General features: G+C 32.9%; 1 protein-coding gene across 1 annotated transcript in view; it reads right to left on the bottom strand.

Annotated features, from left to right (window-relative positions):
• Positions 1–15,495, bottom strand: part of RIMS2 (regulating synaptic membrane exocytosis 2) — a 322,108-nt gene that overhangs the window by 249,081 nt on the left and 57,532 nt on the right. The window contains exons 9-10 of the mRNA XM_047842737.1: positions 13,764–13,935; positions 11,479–11,632 (exon numbers count right to left, since the gene is read on the bottom strand). Of these exons, the coding sequence (XP_047698693.1) occupies positions 11,479–11,632; positions 13,764–13,935 (326 nt within the window). The remainder of the gene's footprint in view (positions 1–11,478; positions 11,633–13,763; positions 13,936–15,495) is intronic.

Below are 15,495 nucleotides of genomic sequence, written 5' to 3'. Positions count from 1 at the left end.
TTTTATGTCTTCATCCTAGCATAATTAACTATTTACTTTTCTCACCTCTATATATTGAAATCTTAGTTATTCTTAAGGCCTAGCTAAAATGCTGAGCACAGCTTGTATTATTCCCTAATACCTCTACATAAGCTTAAATTTTAATTTTTACAATTCTACTTTCTATATATAATAAAAAGATTATACAAATTCCAAGATTATGGCATGATTATGTATAGAGACATAAATTATGTTTTATTATCCTTATATTTTTCCCTTATACATTTTAAAGAGGTGGCGAGCTCTTTGTGTTTCTTTTAATTAGGGAAATTTATGTTTGAGGTTGGAAAGCAAAGTGACACATAGCATTTTACTTTCCATACTCTAGGCTTATTAATGAGATTAAGCAAGAGGAGAGAAATAAGAGAGGAGTGTAGACGGGGCAGAAAAAGGATGGCACTGCTAAAGTCAATATTTCTCAGAATTAGAAAGGGGCCAATGGCTAGAGAGACTTGTGAATAATGGGGAATGAGGCTCTAGGACCTCTCTGAAGTCCAGTGATATTTTAGGATTCTAGGATGATAGCCCCATGATGTAGCTGGATGCTAAGCACCAAAGAAACCAGCATTGGTAAAAAATGCTATACATAAACCTAACTTCAAATAACCATTATGCATTGGGACAAATTAGTGAAGCTCTATAAGGATTAAAAACCAATGGGTCTTTTCTGAATATTTTCCTTTTTGGGGGCTTCCTGTAACTGCCAGCATGAACTAGGAATAGGTAAGGAGAAGGAGTAAAGATTGATATTTGACTGGGAACAAAGATACCTAAATAAGATTAAAGTAAAGATTAAATACAATATTTGAAAAATAAGTGTGTATTTTGCGTGCAAGTTTGTGAATAAGAGTTTTACCTGCTACCTAAATATAATGTATCTTTGGATCAAACACAATATCAAGCACCATAACAGCTAAGTAAATATCTGTTGATGTAAATAAAATAATGTGAATTCGAAAAGAAAGCAAAAAAAGAAGGAAAAAAGGACAAATAAAAAACAAATAAGCAATCCCTATAAAAATAACACCAACATTCTTCACAGAGCTAGAACAAACAATCCTAAAATTTGTATGGAACCAGAAAAGACCTCGAATAGCCAAAGCAATCTTGAAAACAAAAAAACAAACAAACAAACAAACAAACAAAAAACAACAACAACAAAACAAAGCAGGAAGCATCACAATCCCAGACTTAAAGCTGTATTACAAAGCTGTAATAATTAAGACAGTATGGTACTGGCACAAAAATAGAACAAAAAACCCAGAAATGGACCCACAAACATATGACCAACTAATTTTTGACAATGCAGGAAAGAATATCCAATGAAAGAAAGATAGTCTCTTCAGCAATTGGTGCTGGGAAAACGGGACAGGACATGCAGAAAAATGAACCTGGACCACTTTTTTACACCATATACAAAAATAAACTCAAAATGGATGAAAGACCTAAATGTAAGACAGGAAACCATCAAAAGCCTCGAAGAGAAAGCAGGCAAAAACCTCTTTGATCTTGGCCGCAGCAACTTCTTACTCAACATGTCTCCAGAGGCAAGGGAAACAAAAGCAAAAATGAACTACTGGGACCTCATCAAAATAAAAAGCTTCTGCACAGTGAAGGAAACAATCAGCAAAACCAAAAGGCAACAGACGGAATGGGAGAAGATATTTGCAAACAACATATCAGATAAAGAGTTAGTATCCAAAATCTATAAGAAACTGATTAAACTCAACACTCAAAAAACAAATAATCCAGCGAAGAAGACATGAATAGACACTTCTTCAAAGAAGACATCCAGGTGGCCAACCGACACATGAAAAAATGCTCAACATCACTCATCATCAGAGAAATACAAATCAAAACCGCAATGTGACACCACCTTACGCCTGTCAGAATGGCTAACATTAACAATTCAGACAACAACAGATGTTGGCGAGGATGCGGAGAAAGAGGATGTCTTTTGCATTGTTGGTGGCAATGCAAGCTGGTGCAGCCACTCTGGAAAACAGTATGGAGGTTTCTCAAAAAATTAAAAATAGAACTACCCTACGACCCAGTGATTGCACTACTAGGTATTTATCCAAGGGATGTGGGTATGCTGTTTCGAAGGGGCACATGCACCCACCCCAAAGTTTATACAAGCACTATCAACAATAACCAAAGTATGGAAAGATACAAATGGGGTATTACTTGGCAATCAAAAAGAATGAAATCTTGCCATTTGCAACTACATGGATGGAACTGGAGGGTATTATGTTAAGCAAAATTAGTCAGTCAGAGAAAGACAAATATCATATGACTTCACTCATATGAGGACTTTAAGATACAAAACAGATGAACATAAGGATGGGGAAGCAAAAATAATATAAAAACAGGGAGGGGGACAAAAACATAAGAGAATCTTAAATATGGAGAACAGACAGAGGGTTACTAGAGGGGTTATGGGAGGGGGGATAAGCTAAATGGGTAAGAGACATTAAGAAATCAACTCCTGAAATCATTGTTATACTATGTGTTAACTAACCTGGATGTAAATTAAACATAAATTAAAATATGCAATTAAAAAAACAAATAATACTGTATAAAATATTAAACAAAATTTATAAGAATCTACATTACATGTAGATGTATGAATTACTCCAATAAAAAATAAATCTTTTCCTAATGGATTTAAGACCAGCTGTACATTATTTTCAAAAGATAAACCTTAAATATAAGAATGAAAAGAGATGAAAGTAAAAGCTCTGAGAAAGATATACCACACACACAAAATAAAGAAAAGCAGCTGCAGCAGTATTAACATCAAGCGAAGAGAGTCTTAAGGAAAAAGCATTCCTAGATATAGAGACACATTGTGTAATGATAAAGTCAACACTCTATTACAAAAAGTATAATAATTTTAGTTTATATGCACCTAATAACATAATTTCAAAAGCTATAAAGCAAATAATGACAAAAATAAAGGAAAAAGTCCACAATCATATGTGGAAACGTTAACATGTCTCTCAGTAACTGATGGAATATTCAGACAAAAAAAAAAAGCAAACCCAGAAGATTTGAACAATAAAATTGGTAAACCTTATTAACTTGTAAAACATGTACGGAACTGCGACAAAATAAACATTTTTTTCAAGAACATTTAAGTACCACAAATAAAATGAATAATTTTAAAGATTCCAAATGATTCAAAGTATACACTCTCACAAGAAGGGAGTTATGCCGGACATCAAGAAAAAGAGAAAAAAAAACTAAAAAAAACCCTCTAGAGTTTGGAAATTTAACAATAAACTCCTAAATAACTGATAGATAAATGAAAGCAACACAATACAAAGTAAGTTTTTTTTTTCTGGTGAAATGAGGACAAACAAACTACATCTAAACAAAGTAAAGGAGAGAAATAATAACAAAACTTAATGAAAGAGATAACAAATACAACCTAGAAATGAAACAAAACAGTTTTTTGTTTGAAAAGACTAATAAAATTAGGTCTGGCCAAGAAAAACAAGAAGGAACAAATTAACCAATACTGGGGAAAAGAGGACATCACTAAACATCCAACGGACATTAACTAGATAATAAGATGTTATTATGAATAATTTTATACAAATAATTTTTTACATTAGGAGAAATGTACAAGTTCCAAGAAAAAAAACAACTTAACAAAGCTGACACAAGACACAAATTTTTGAATAGTTCTAAATTTAGAAAAAAAAGGAAATTATCATTTAAAACCTATACATTAATAAATTGCCAACCTTGATGCCTTAAATGGTGACGACTTCTTTCTAAGCATTTAAAGAAGAAATAATACTAATAATGCACAGATTCTTTCAAACAATAGAAAATAGGGTATACTTCCAAACACTTTTTATGAGGCCAGCATTACCCTCAAATCAAAAGTTGACAAAGATTATTACCAGAAAGGGAAATATGTTATCTAACAGAAAAAGAAGAAATATTTTCTAACACTTCTCTGAAGCCAGTATAGCATTGATAACAAAAGCTAATAAAGGACAATCTTTCTTTCTCCTGAATATGGATGAAAAAATTTTATGTATAGTATCAGCAAACTGAAACAAGGGATAGAAGAAATGATAGTGCATCATGAGCTAGCTGAGTTTATCACAGGAGTACTAGATTTACATTTGAAAAATCAATGCAATATACCACATTAATAGAATAAAAGAGAAACACCACCTGGTTATATCCACATATGCAGGGGAAAAACTGATACAATTCAATATTCATGATTAAAACTTTCATAAAAGTAGGAATAAAATAGAACTTCCTGAATCTCAGTGTAAAAAATCTTAAGGCAAATATCAACTATAATTGAGAAATATTTAAAGCTTTTCCCAAGGAATGGGGAATAAAATATGGATGGCAACTTCTACTCAACATTATCACTTCCACTCGGCATTTTATCATGGGACCCTGCCGAAGTGTTAAGTAAGAAAAAGGAAAGCAAGATATAACAGGAATTTGAAAGTAACAGGAGAAATTGTCATTATTCACAGACAACATAATAATATTGTACATCAAATTTCAAAATAATGTATGTAAATGTTATTAGGATTTGCTGAATAATAATAAATAATAATTTTTATTTCTGTATACCAACATCAGTTAAAATTAAATCCCTAGTTACAGATCTAATAAAGATGTAAAACCTCTACACTGAAACTTATTAAAATATTACTTGGAGATATATCAATTCATGGAGTGGAATTCTCCTCACTCTGGAAAGACTTCAGTTCTCCCTAAAATGTTCACTGTAATTTGAATCAAAATTCCAAAAGGGTATTTGTGAAAAAAAATAATGTGATATTCAATTTGTTTGCTAGTGAAAAAAATTAACAATATTAATAATGATCTTAAAGAAGAACAAAACTGGGTTAGTTACACTACCAGATATCACAATTTATTATAGACCTACGGTAATTAACATACTTTAATATTAGAACAAAAACAGAAAAGTTGCCTAATTGAAAGGAACAGACTTCAGAAACTTAACCACATATTGGGAAGGCCTTTTTTTTTTAATTTTTTTTAACGTTTATTTATTTTTGAGACAGAGAGAGACAGAGCATGAACAGGGGAGGGTCAGAGAGAGAGGGAGACACAGAATCTGAAACAGGCTCCAGGCTCTGAGCGGTCAGTACAGAGCCCGATGTGGGGCTCGAACTCACGGACCGCGAGATCATGACCTGAGCCGAAGTCGGACGCTCAACCAACTGAGCCACCCAGGCGCCCCTGGGAAGGTCTTTTTAACAAATGTCCTGGATCAAGTGTACAACCAAAGGGTTAAGAATGAATTTTGATCCCTACCTCACACAATATACAAAACTCAATTCCAAACTAGATATAGATTTAATGAGCAGAGTAAAGCACTATTCTAGAAGAAAACATAGACATATCATTATGACCTCAAAGAAGATAAAGATATTTTTATACAGATCACACCAAAAAAACACTAACATTAAAGAAAAAAATTGAAAACTAAAATACATTTACATTAAAAATTTCTGTTGGTCATAAGATTCCATTAAAGAGTGGAAAGGCAAGTCACAGAATAAAATACATATATTTATACTATAAATAATTTAAATCTATAATATCAAAAAACACTCATAAATCAATAAGCTAGAACCCAAATGAAAAATGGGCTAAAAATTTGACTAGGCTCGTCATAAAAGAGAGTATCTAAATGGTCACTTAACCTATGAAAAGGTTATTAGAGAAATGCAAATCAAAGCCACAATGAGGTAACACTGCACATCTACCTGAATGGGTAAGTGAAAATAAAAATACCAAAAATAAGTAATGATGTTGAGAAACTCAAACCCTCATTCACTACTCTAGGAAGTATGAATTGGTACAGTTCTTTACTGTAGGAAATAAAATGGGTTTTGAGAAACTGTTTAATAATATCTATCACAGTTGAATATATGCACAGCCTATTACCCATCTATTCTACTACTAGGTATATTCAAAGCAAAAATGAACACATATGATTACCCAAAGGCATGTATGAGAAAGTTCATAGCAGCCCTATTAAGAACAGCCCAAATCTGAAAGCAAAGTATTAATCAATTGTAGAATGCATAAATTCTTGTATACTTATAAAAAGGAATTGCATATAGCAATGAAAATAAGTTAACTGCAATTATTTGCAACAATATTGGTAAATCTCACAAACATATTGGGAAGAAAAAAAAAAGCCAGATGTGAAAGTGTAATATACTGTGTAATTCCATTTCTATAAAATTCATAGGTGTATGTGAGTATTCCATTTACATGAAGTTAAAAAAGAAGCAAAGCTACTTTATGGTATTTGAAGTCAGCACAGTTGTTACCTTGACAGGGAGAATAATTACCAGAAGAGAGCAAGAGAGAGGCTGGTGATGTTCTGTTTCTTGATGTGGGTGCTACTTATACGGTGTTGCTACTTTGTGTAAATTCACTTGGGGATATATTTATGATTTATTCACATTTCTGTATAGATGCTATAATTCAGTAAAGTATACTGAAAATGTAGCGTTCTGCTTCTGGGAATGATAGAGTAAGTTATATTGGACTAATTCTGCCAGTAATAATTACAAACTCTGGATAAATATTTTAATAAAAAACTGTTTAAAGATACCAGAGAACAAACAAATGCAGGCAGAAATCAGTGATATGACCCTTGATATAGTTAAAGCACATATTGAAACGGCTTCTCTCCTACGGGCCTTCCCAATTTGGTTCACTGCACAGGAGCTATAGTTCAAGAAAAAAGCTTCAGTATTGAAGCTTTATATACAACAGCCCCCTAAATCTGTGCCTAAATTGTAAACTGCAGAGGGAAAAAGAAGAAGCCACAGATGAAAAGCTAAAAGCAATGCAAGGAGATTTTAGAAACTTCCTGATGCATAGGACACAGAGCCTAGAGTTTAAGTCCCATTATATTGTGGGATGTTGGTCAGTATCTTGGGCTTTGCCTAGAAAGTTCACACTTAGGGGGCACCCAGGTGGCTCAGTCGGTTGAGCGTCCAACTTTGGCTCAGGTCATGATCTCACAGTTCCTGAGTTCGAGCCCTGCGTCAGGCTCTGTGCTGACAGCTCAGAGCCTGGAGCATGCTTCAGATTCTGTGTCTCCGTCTCTCTCTGCCCCATCCCCACTCATGCTCTGTCTCTCTCTGTCTTAAAAATAAATAAAACATTAAAAAAAAAAAAGAAAGTTCACACTTAGGAATGAGAACCACAAACCTGCCTAAGGGCTATACCGTATAACTATGAAAGACCAAAACAGAACTGCCCTAACGTATCTTCTATAGGTCTTGGGTGATCCTTCAATAATTTCATGGTGTGCCAAAATAAAACCCAACATTCCTCTAAATCCAGAGTCTCTCAAATGTATGAAACACAATGTCCAGTACACAACACAAATTAGTATATATAAAATATACATAGAATGTGATCCATAATCAAAGAAAAAAACAGAAATATAAATAGACCCACAGAAGACTAAGATATTAGAGCTAGCAGACTTTAAAATAAAAATTATAAATATGTGAGAAAATCCACAGGATTACACACACACATTACACATACATAAATACGTTATAGATATTACACATACATATATGTACATTACACCCACAAATGTGCATATACATATATATGTAATTCTATGAATTATTTCCTATATTTACATATGTGTCTACATGCAATCCTATAAATTCATTAACATATTTACACAAATGCATATCATATATGTATATTATATAGTATAATACACACAGGGATATAATAAAAGAAGGGGAATTTCAGGAAGGATACAGAAAATTTAAAAAAATCAAATGTAAATCATAAAATGAAAAATACAACATCTTTGCTAGGACAATTCATAATATGGCTTTCACAGGAAATTGTACACCATAGAAGAAAATACTAGTCAACTTGAAGGTAGGTGAATAAAAATAATCAAAACTGAGTAAGAGTGGGGGGGAAATCTTCTTTTTAATAAACAGAGGCTAATTAACCTGTAGAACAAAGTCAAGATGTCTTTATACATGCAACTGCAGCCCAAGAAGGAGAGAAGAGAATGGGGTGGAAAATTAGAAGAAATATTGACCAAAAATGTCCCCCAAATAGTTGAAATCTTGAGAAACTTTAATTATGAAATCACATCTCTTTTATCTTACACCTCTCAATGCCATCATTTTGGTTTTGTCCCAATGATTTGTTTGCATTCACTTTTCTTTAAACACTTGTGGTTATGAGGCTGTATAAGAATATAGTAGATATGATGTTTTCCATTTTAAAAAGTGAAATGGTAATAATGTTATATTTTACCAAATAAAGAATTAGCATTTGAGATGTCAAAGAGATGAACCTGATGAAAATGAGACAAAGAAAAGAAAAAAGGATCAAAAAAAAGAAAACTCTTTTGGACTTTATAGTTCAAATTGTGATGAGAATGGTTAATAAGATACCAGGTCACAAACAAATTTGTAATGATTTCTGTCATGTTAAAAAGGAACATATTTCCCTAAAGACAGCAGGCAACTTTAACTGAATGACAGTAAAGAATATATAAAAATTAAAACTTAAACATAAAAATATACCTTCAAAACAATATCTTTAGGTGTCAGAACAGTAATGGATAGTTTCTCACCAGTGAATCAGAACAAAATTGTGTGAATATGAGAGACATTTTACCATCTAAAAAAGCAATCTCACTTCTCTATTGATAAATTTTAGTTATTTGAATACATGGTTCCAATCTTACTTACATATTTTTAAAAAGGCTTAATCAGTCACTCTTTGAAATATGCACTGTCCCATCATTTGGTAATGTCTAAATAACATCTGGGATGGGAGCGGGTAAATGTAGCCTGAAGTTAAAACGTGTTGTAGAAAATATTACCACCATATTAAAATTTTAACTGCTCATAATCTAATTGCTTTCAGACATGAACAATGAGCATGTGGCCCTTTCTATAGATGTTTTGATATATAGAAACTTTTTATTTTGCCACCTGCAGAAATACCGGTATAAGAAGTCCTCTATTTCAAATATTTTCACTAATTCCTTTACTAGGGAAACCATTCAAAGTTTATAATCAAAGTTGCCTCGACTCCTATCTCAAAAAGATTTTTAAAAAATATTTCAGTTAGCTACAAGATATATGAAACAATTATTTTTAGAATGGCTTTTTAAAATATTTCCTCATATGTTTAAAATTATAAATTCCTAATGTCCATGGAAATGAAGTACTTTGTTGAATCATTAGAATCTACAAATTTAAAATAGGAAATCATGAGCAGAGAAAACAGAATTCCAACAACACCAGTAAATATCTGTGTATATTCAATAAGCTCACAGCCTCAGAGTTCACAGCCTCAGATTTTGAATTACCAATATATCCTATTTTGTGGAGGTAGAGAATGAGGGATTATTATACATTTGTGATGGTTACTGTTCATGTATGTGTTCCATCGAATATGTTAATGATCATGATCTTTAGCAATATAAGACATACTTATAAATAAATGTAATATTTACCCTCTCCATGAAGAAAAACCTTGAAGGAGGTCATTCTTACGAAGTAACTTTTAAAATAATTAATGTTTATTTATACATACTCTAACTCGGACCTATTATTGATGAGCAATATATCCTCAGCCAATAGTAATGTCTTTAACTTTCTATTTCCAAGTGTTAATCTTCATTTCCTTTAGGCATATGTACATGTTTTTACTTATCTTCAATCCTACACATTGCTAGTAAATTATGATTACATTTTAGGTGTAAAACACCAATTTTAGCCATATGTTCAAATATTGAAAATTTATTTTATTAGAGGTTATTACTGGTAGGTAGAGACAGGACTGAATGGTACAACATGAAGCCATATTAACCATAAATGAATTTAATACTGTTAATGACTAAGTAGCAGAAGAGCCATTTGGGAGATGGTTAAATATTAAAAGCCACAAAGTGGATTAAATTAAATTAACTACATGAAAATCTACGATCCATACAGCTAACTAGAAAGAACTCTATTCTCATCATTCTTCACATACACTATTCTTAATTAGCGGGGGAGGGAAAAAGTAATGAAAATTGTTGGAAGATTTAAGAGTTTCAGATATTAAGAGTTATCAAGCCTAGTTATTCTAATAACAACTGGAATAAGTATTAGATTAGTAGCCTATAAACCTAAACTATAAGAATTAGTACAAACTGATTTATATTCGTAAACTTCATGTAGTAAACCATGATCCTACATTGTGATTTAGAGAGAACGTACTTAGTAGATCACAGTGACCAGAAAGAGTAGACGCTAAAATGAGCCCACATAAAATTCATAGTCCTGTAATAATTACAACAAAAGACGTTGTAATGGCGATTGCAAATAACAGTGAGTAGGTGTTCACTCTGTGGAGAGGCTGAAAAAATTGAGTGCTATGAAACTAGTGTTCAATTAATACCACCCATATGTAAAAGACTGTACAGTCAGTGGAAATAAAATTCTAGTCATGAGAGAGATTTTTAAAAAGGAGTGAAGACAATTCTCTAGGCTTTCCTATGACTAAATATCATAAGACCAATCCTTTGCTCTAATATTCTATTCATCAAACAGCCTGCTGATATATAATTTAGTCCTCTATTCAGCAGAGAGAACGTGATCCACATAGATAATAGTCATTTCTTATGTTGCCAAATATACTTCCCATTAATGATAAATGACATGGCTTTTGTGCTTTTAAATTTACACTTCTGAAATTTAGTTAATGTCAGTCAGTTCTCCAGTACGTGACAAAATGTTGCTAATCCTGGAACATGCTGACTCCATGAAGATAAAATTATCCCATGAACACTACCCAAAGCAGCAAGTGGACATCTCCCCTTTCAATAATAGATTCATCAGGAAAACAAATTTGAGTTGTAGGAACAATAAGCCAGTAATGCCACTTTTCAATCTAGAAATCATTTCCAAGTTTCCCCTAAGATTCTTTGAATTGATCAAATTCTATTCAATACTTTGGACTGTGTATAATTCAGGGTAGAATGCAAACATTGATGATAATAATAATAACAATAATAACATCCGCTTATATTCCTGAGAATATTTAACTCTTATTTCCACACTTAATGTAGGTTAATGTATCTATAGCTACATGGCTAAATTTTACTGTATCTGCTCTCTCATTCCTATATAAGTTTCTAATAGCTAAAATTAAAACATAACTGTGCTTTGAGGTCATACTGTGATAAATGAATGCTGTAAGTATAACCTCATTTTAGCATATCAATTGAAAATCATCAACAATAGCTATGAAAACACTAATAGATGTCTGTTAAAACCATAATGGTATCTTTAAATCCTATGTGTCATACATATCATTCAAGATAATTCAACAAAGGTATGATAAATCTCACTGGAACCTTACTTTGCAATCTCCTTGTTGGGCTCTCTCCATGGAGTTGTCGTCGTGGCATATACGGAGAAGGGTGGGGAAGTGGTAATGAAGAAACATCATGGGTCTGGAGTTTGTACCAATGTGGCTCATCATCTAATAATGCTGTTTCTAATTCAATTAAAATCTACAAAGCCAAGAAACAAAAGAATGTTAAATACCTATAATATAGAAACTCTATTAAATGGTCTCATAACTTTTATAATAATGATAATTATAATAACAATGCCATTAGATCAAAAGTAATATGTTGCAAAGTTGTCCTTATGTTTGATAATAACTAAATAAAAGATAAGTATGCATAACTTTTGGCTGACTTAATAGTTTTAAATATCTAAAAATTTTTATAGACCTTTGACTATTCACTTACTAGAGGTTGTTAAATTTGCATTACATAAAGACACTACAAAAAAGAAAAAAGAAACAACTACAGCCAATAGCTCTGATAAACATAGAAGCAAAAATTCTCGACAAAATATTAGCAAACCAAATCCAAAAATACATTAAAAAAATCATTCACCACAATCCATGAGATTTTTTTCAAGGATGCAGGGTAGTTCAATATTCACAGATCAATCAACATGATACATCATATCAATAAGAGAAAGGATAAAAACCATATGATCATTTCAATAGGTGCAGAATCCATTCATGATAAAAACCCTCAACAAAGTAGGTCTAGAGGGAACATACCTCAACATAATAAAGGTCATATACGAAAAACCCACAGTGAACATCATACTCAATGGTAAAAAGCGTCGGGCTCTGTGCTGACAGCTCAGAGCCTGAAGCCTGCTTCAGATTCTGTGTTTCCGGCTCTCTCTGCCCCTCCCCTGCTCACACTCTGCCTCTCTCTGTCTCAAAAATAAATTTAAAAAACACTTAAAGAATCAAAAAAAATAAATTTACAGAGGAAATCAGTCCATGGGAATAAGTGACTATTTCTTTTTGGGGTCTTGTGCAAAGATGACAGTGTTTGTGATAATGTATATGAGAAGTGCTGTGTAATGATAAATCACCATTTAGCTAAGGGAGGTAAAGAAGCACAACAGCTAAGTTATTTCATTCTTCCCAAATTTTCTCTAGTCATTCTCCAAATCACAGACACTGTTTTCCAGAGGTTTACACACACACACACACACACACACACACACACACACACGCACACACACATGCACTTACTCCTCAGAATAGCCCTGAGTTGCATAGTATTATTGTTGCGGTTTGGCGAAGAGGAAACTGAAGCACAAATAGATTAAATAACTTGCTCAAGGATGCAAGGCTAGGAAGCAGTAGTGTCAGGGATCCTGACCCAAGAAGGCCGGCGCCAGTCTGCTCCTAACAACCACGTTACCCCTCCTCCCAACTGGTTTACCACTGTTCCTTCTCTATGAATATTCAGTTCAACACTTCTTTGGATTGTTGTTTTTCCCATGAAATTCACATTTAACTGACTCAGGCAAACCAACCACATTGAAAAAGGCTAAAAGCATTACTCATTTTTACTATGCTAAGAGCTGGAGAACTGCCTCCCACCCCTCTCCAATTCGTTCTCTGCATTACAGGTGGAAATGTTTTTCTCAAGTACAAATGCAATCCAGCCAGTCCCTTTAAAATCTATCATTTGCTCCCTCTATCCACAAGATAAAATCCAAACTTCTTAACGTGATGTATTGAACTATGGGATCTGGTCAGTGTCAGATTAACCCTCGAGTCTAATTTCTTACCACTTTCCCTTCCAAGACTCCCTCAACTCTCACATCTTGTTATTCCTTCTGCAGGAACTTCACTCCCCTGGTCTGTATACTTAAGAGGTTTTAAGTTCCTTGAAGGACATAATATTCCTTATTCACCTTTGAAGCCTCCATCCCTAGCACTTTACAGATACATTATAGGGCTTAAAAAATAATTCATAAATGAATGATTGAGCTACTAGATGTAGAGTTGCTTCACTAAACTACAATGATAAACACGCACTAGAAAGCACAGCAATGCATTTGTGAAACACAAAACAACCTTTTATCACTTAACACTGAGATTTCTACACTAGGACCAAACACCTAAACATTGTCACAAAGTATTCAGAACCATTTTTTATGTTACCAACATTTTGCCTTGAAGCAGTAGCTAAATTCATTCTGTGAAAGAAACTGTTTACTTCTTCAGATATTCAAAATGTAAGATTTTACTGACAGTCACATAAAGAAAAGTATTCAAGAGGACAGGAACAGTCTAAGCTTCAAAGTAATTCCAGATACCTCTCCTAAGAATTCACTTTCTTCCTCTCGAACTCGAGCTTGATCCCAGAGCGTGATCTCTAGCATCCGTTCCCTAAATTCTCTTCGATGGACTGGGGAATAAATGAATGTTTGGTTCCATTTGGGTTCCAATGTTTTCTTTACTGTTTTAGTTCTTCTCTTGTTTTTATCACTGTAAAAAAAAAAAAGGAATATATGAACTTATATAAACCTTTAAGTTTTGCCCCAAAAACTATTCATTTAAAATTTCTCAGGAAAGAAGTGAAGTTTTCCATAAATTTATCATACATTATGAATATTGTAATTGTTTAAATTGCTACTAAAACGTGTAAGTGTATAATCATATCACTTTATAAAAGCAATATTTCAATAAATCTGAAATCCTTCCACGACAGATAATTAAAAACTTAATCTTTCTCAAAATCTAAATAAAACCAGACTAAAGAATAATGATACGTTTAAACTTATACGTTTTTTTTACACATATTGCCCTATTGAAAACCTTTAAAGCAGCAATAAACCAATGGCATTACATATACTATTCACTTGAACGACAGAAGTCTAATTGTGATGTTCACAACTTTATATCTGTATAGTTTAGCTGAGCAACTACAATTACATTTTATCAAGTTATTTTCTTACATAAAGAAAATACGTACTTGCTCATTAAACAGCTATCAGGCCTTTAAAAGCATCGTAAAATTATTTCTGTGCGAGTTAGCTACCACAGTGTGAGCTGGAAATGCAAGCTGGTCATCCCTGATAGATGGAACTTCCAGCTCAGAGGTTTCCATACTTTTTTGACTGCGTATCTCTATCAAGCAAATGTTTTTGACAATGCATCCTATTATATGTACATACATTTATGAATTACATGCATGTATTACTATACTGTTGTATTAATAATATTGTGTTCATTCACGAACACACGAAAATAGAAATTAAAAATAATTAGGTAAAAAATTAGAAAATTCAAATACTTCTTCCGGAACTCCAATGGATTGTTTTACTCATCCCGTGGGGTGTATCCATTCCTTTCTGAGATCCCTACTGTAGCTTATTAGAAAGGATCATCTAGGAAGAAAATATTAAGCCATCTAGAGAGCTTATTTGAAGTGAGAAGTGTACAATAAACTCCAAGCAGAACCATAGTAGCTGCCACAAATTCTCTCAGCACAACATAGTTCTAAGAGTACTGAGAAATAGGAAGCAGGGGGAAATAAGCAGGGACAGTAAGTTTCTGAATTGGGGAGGCTGTGCTGCTTCTCCTTGGTGAACATAGAGCTTAACATATGACATAGATTGGATTTAACTAATCAAGAGCACATATGTTGCCAGAGCTCATGTGTTTAATGTGGCAGAAAGCCACTTTAAAACATTGTATCTTTATTCATCTCTAAGGCCTTGTTAGGAAAACAACTTTGAAAACTCATGTAGGGAATTTTAACTCCATTCTATTGTATGGAAAAGCGGTATTGCAAATAAAAATAATTAAATAATAGAAATAATAACAAGGACCATGATTTATTACTCCTTCTGTCATCTCCTCTCTTCATTCAAAATTTTAACAAATATTTATAAAGCATCTACTTATATTCCATGCATTGAAGATTGAATTATGAGACCCTGTGAAGAGATAAAGTTCAGGCCAGGAATTAAAAGATTAAGGCCAGGAAGAAAACATTTAGTGGGAGCCTTGCTGTATAATTCAAAAATGCTTTGTAAGGCAGTG

The sequence above is a fragment of the Prionailurus viverrinus genome, chromosome F2, assembly GCF_022837055.1.
Source record: "Prionailurus viverrinus isolate Anna chromosome F2, UM_Priviv_1.0, whole genome shotgun sequence".
Classification (NCBI taxonomy): domain Eukaryota; kingdom Metazoa; phylum Chordata; class Mammalia; order Carnivora; family Felidae; genus Prionailurus; species Prionailurus viverrinus.
This window is presented reverse-complemented; position numbering and strand designations above follow the sequence as displayed.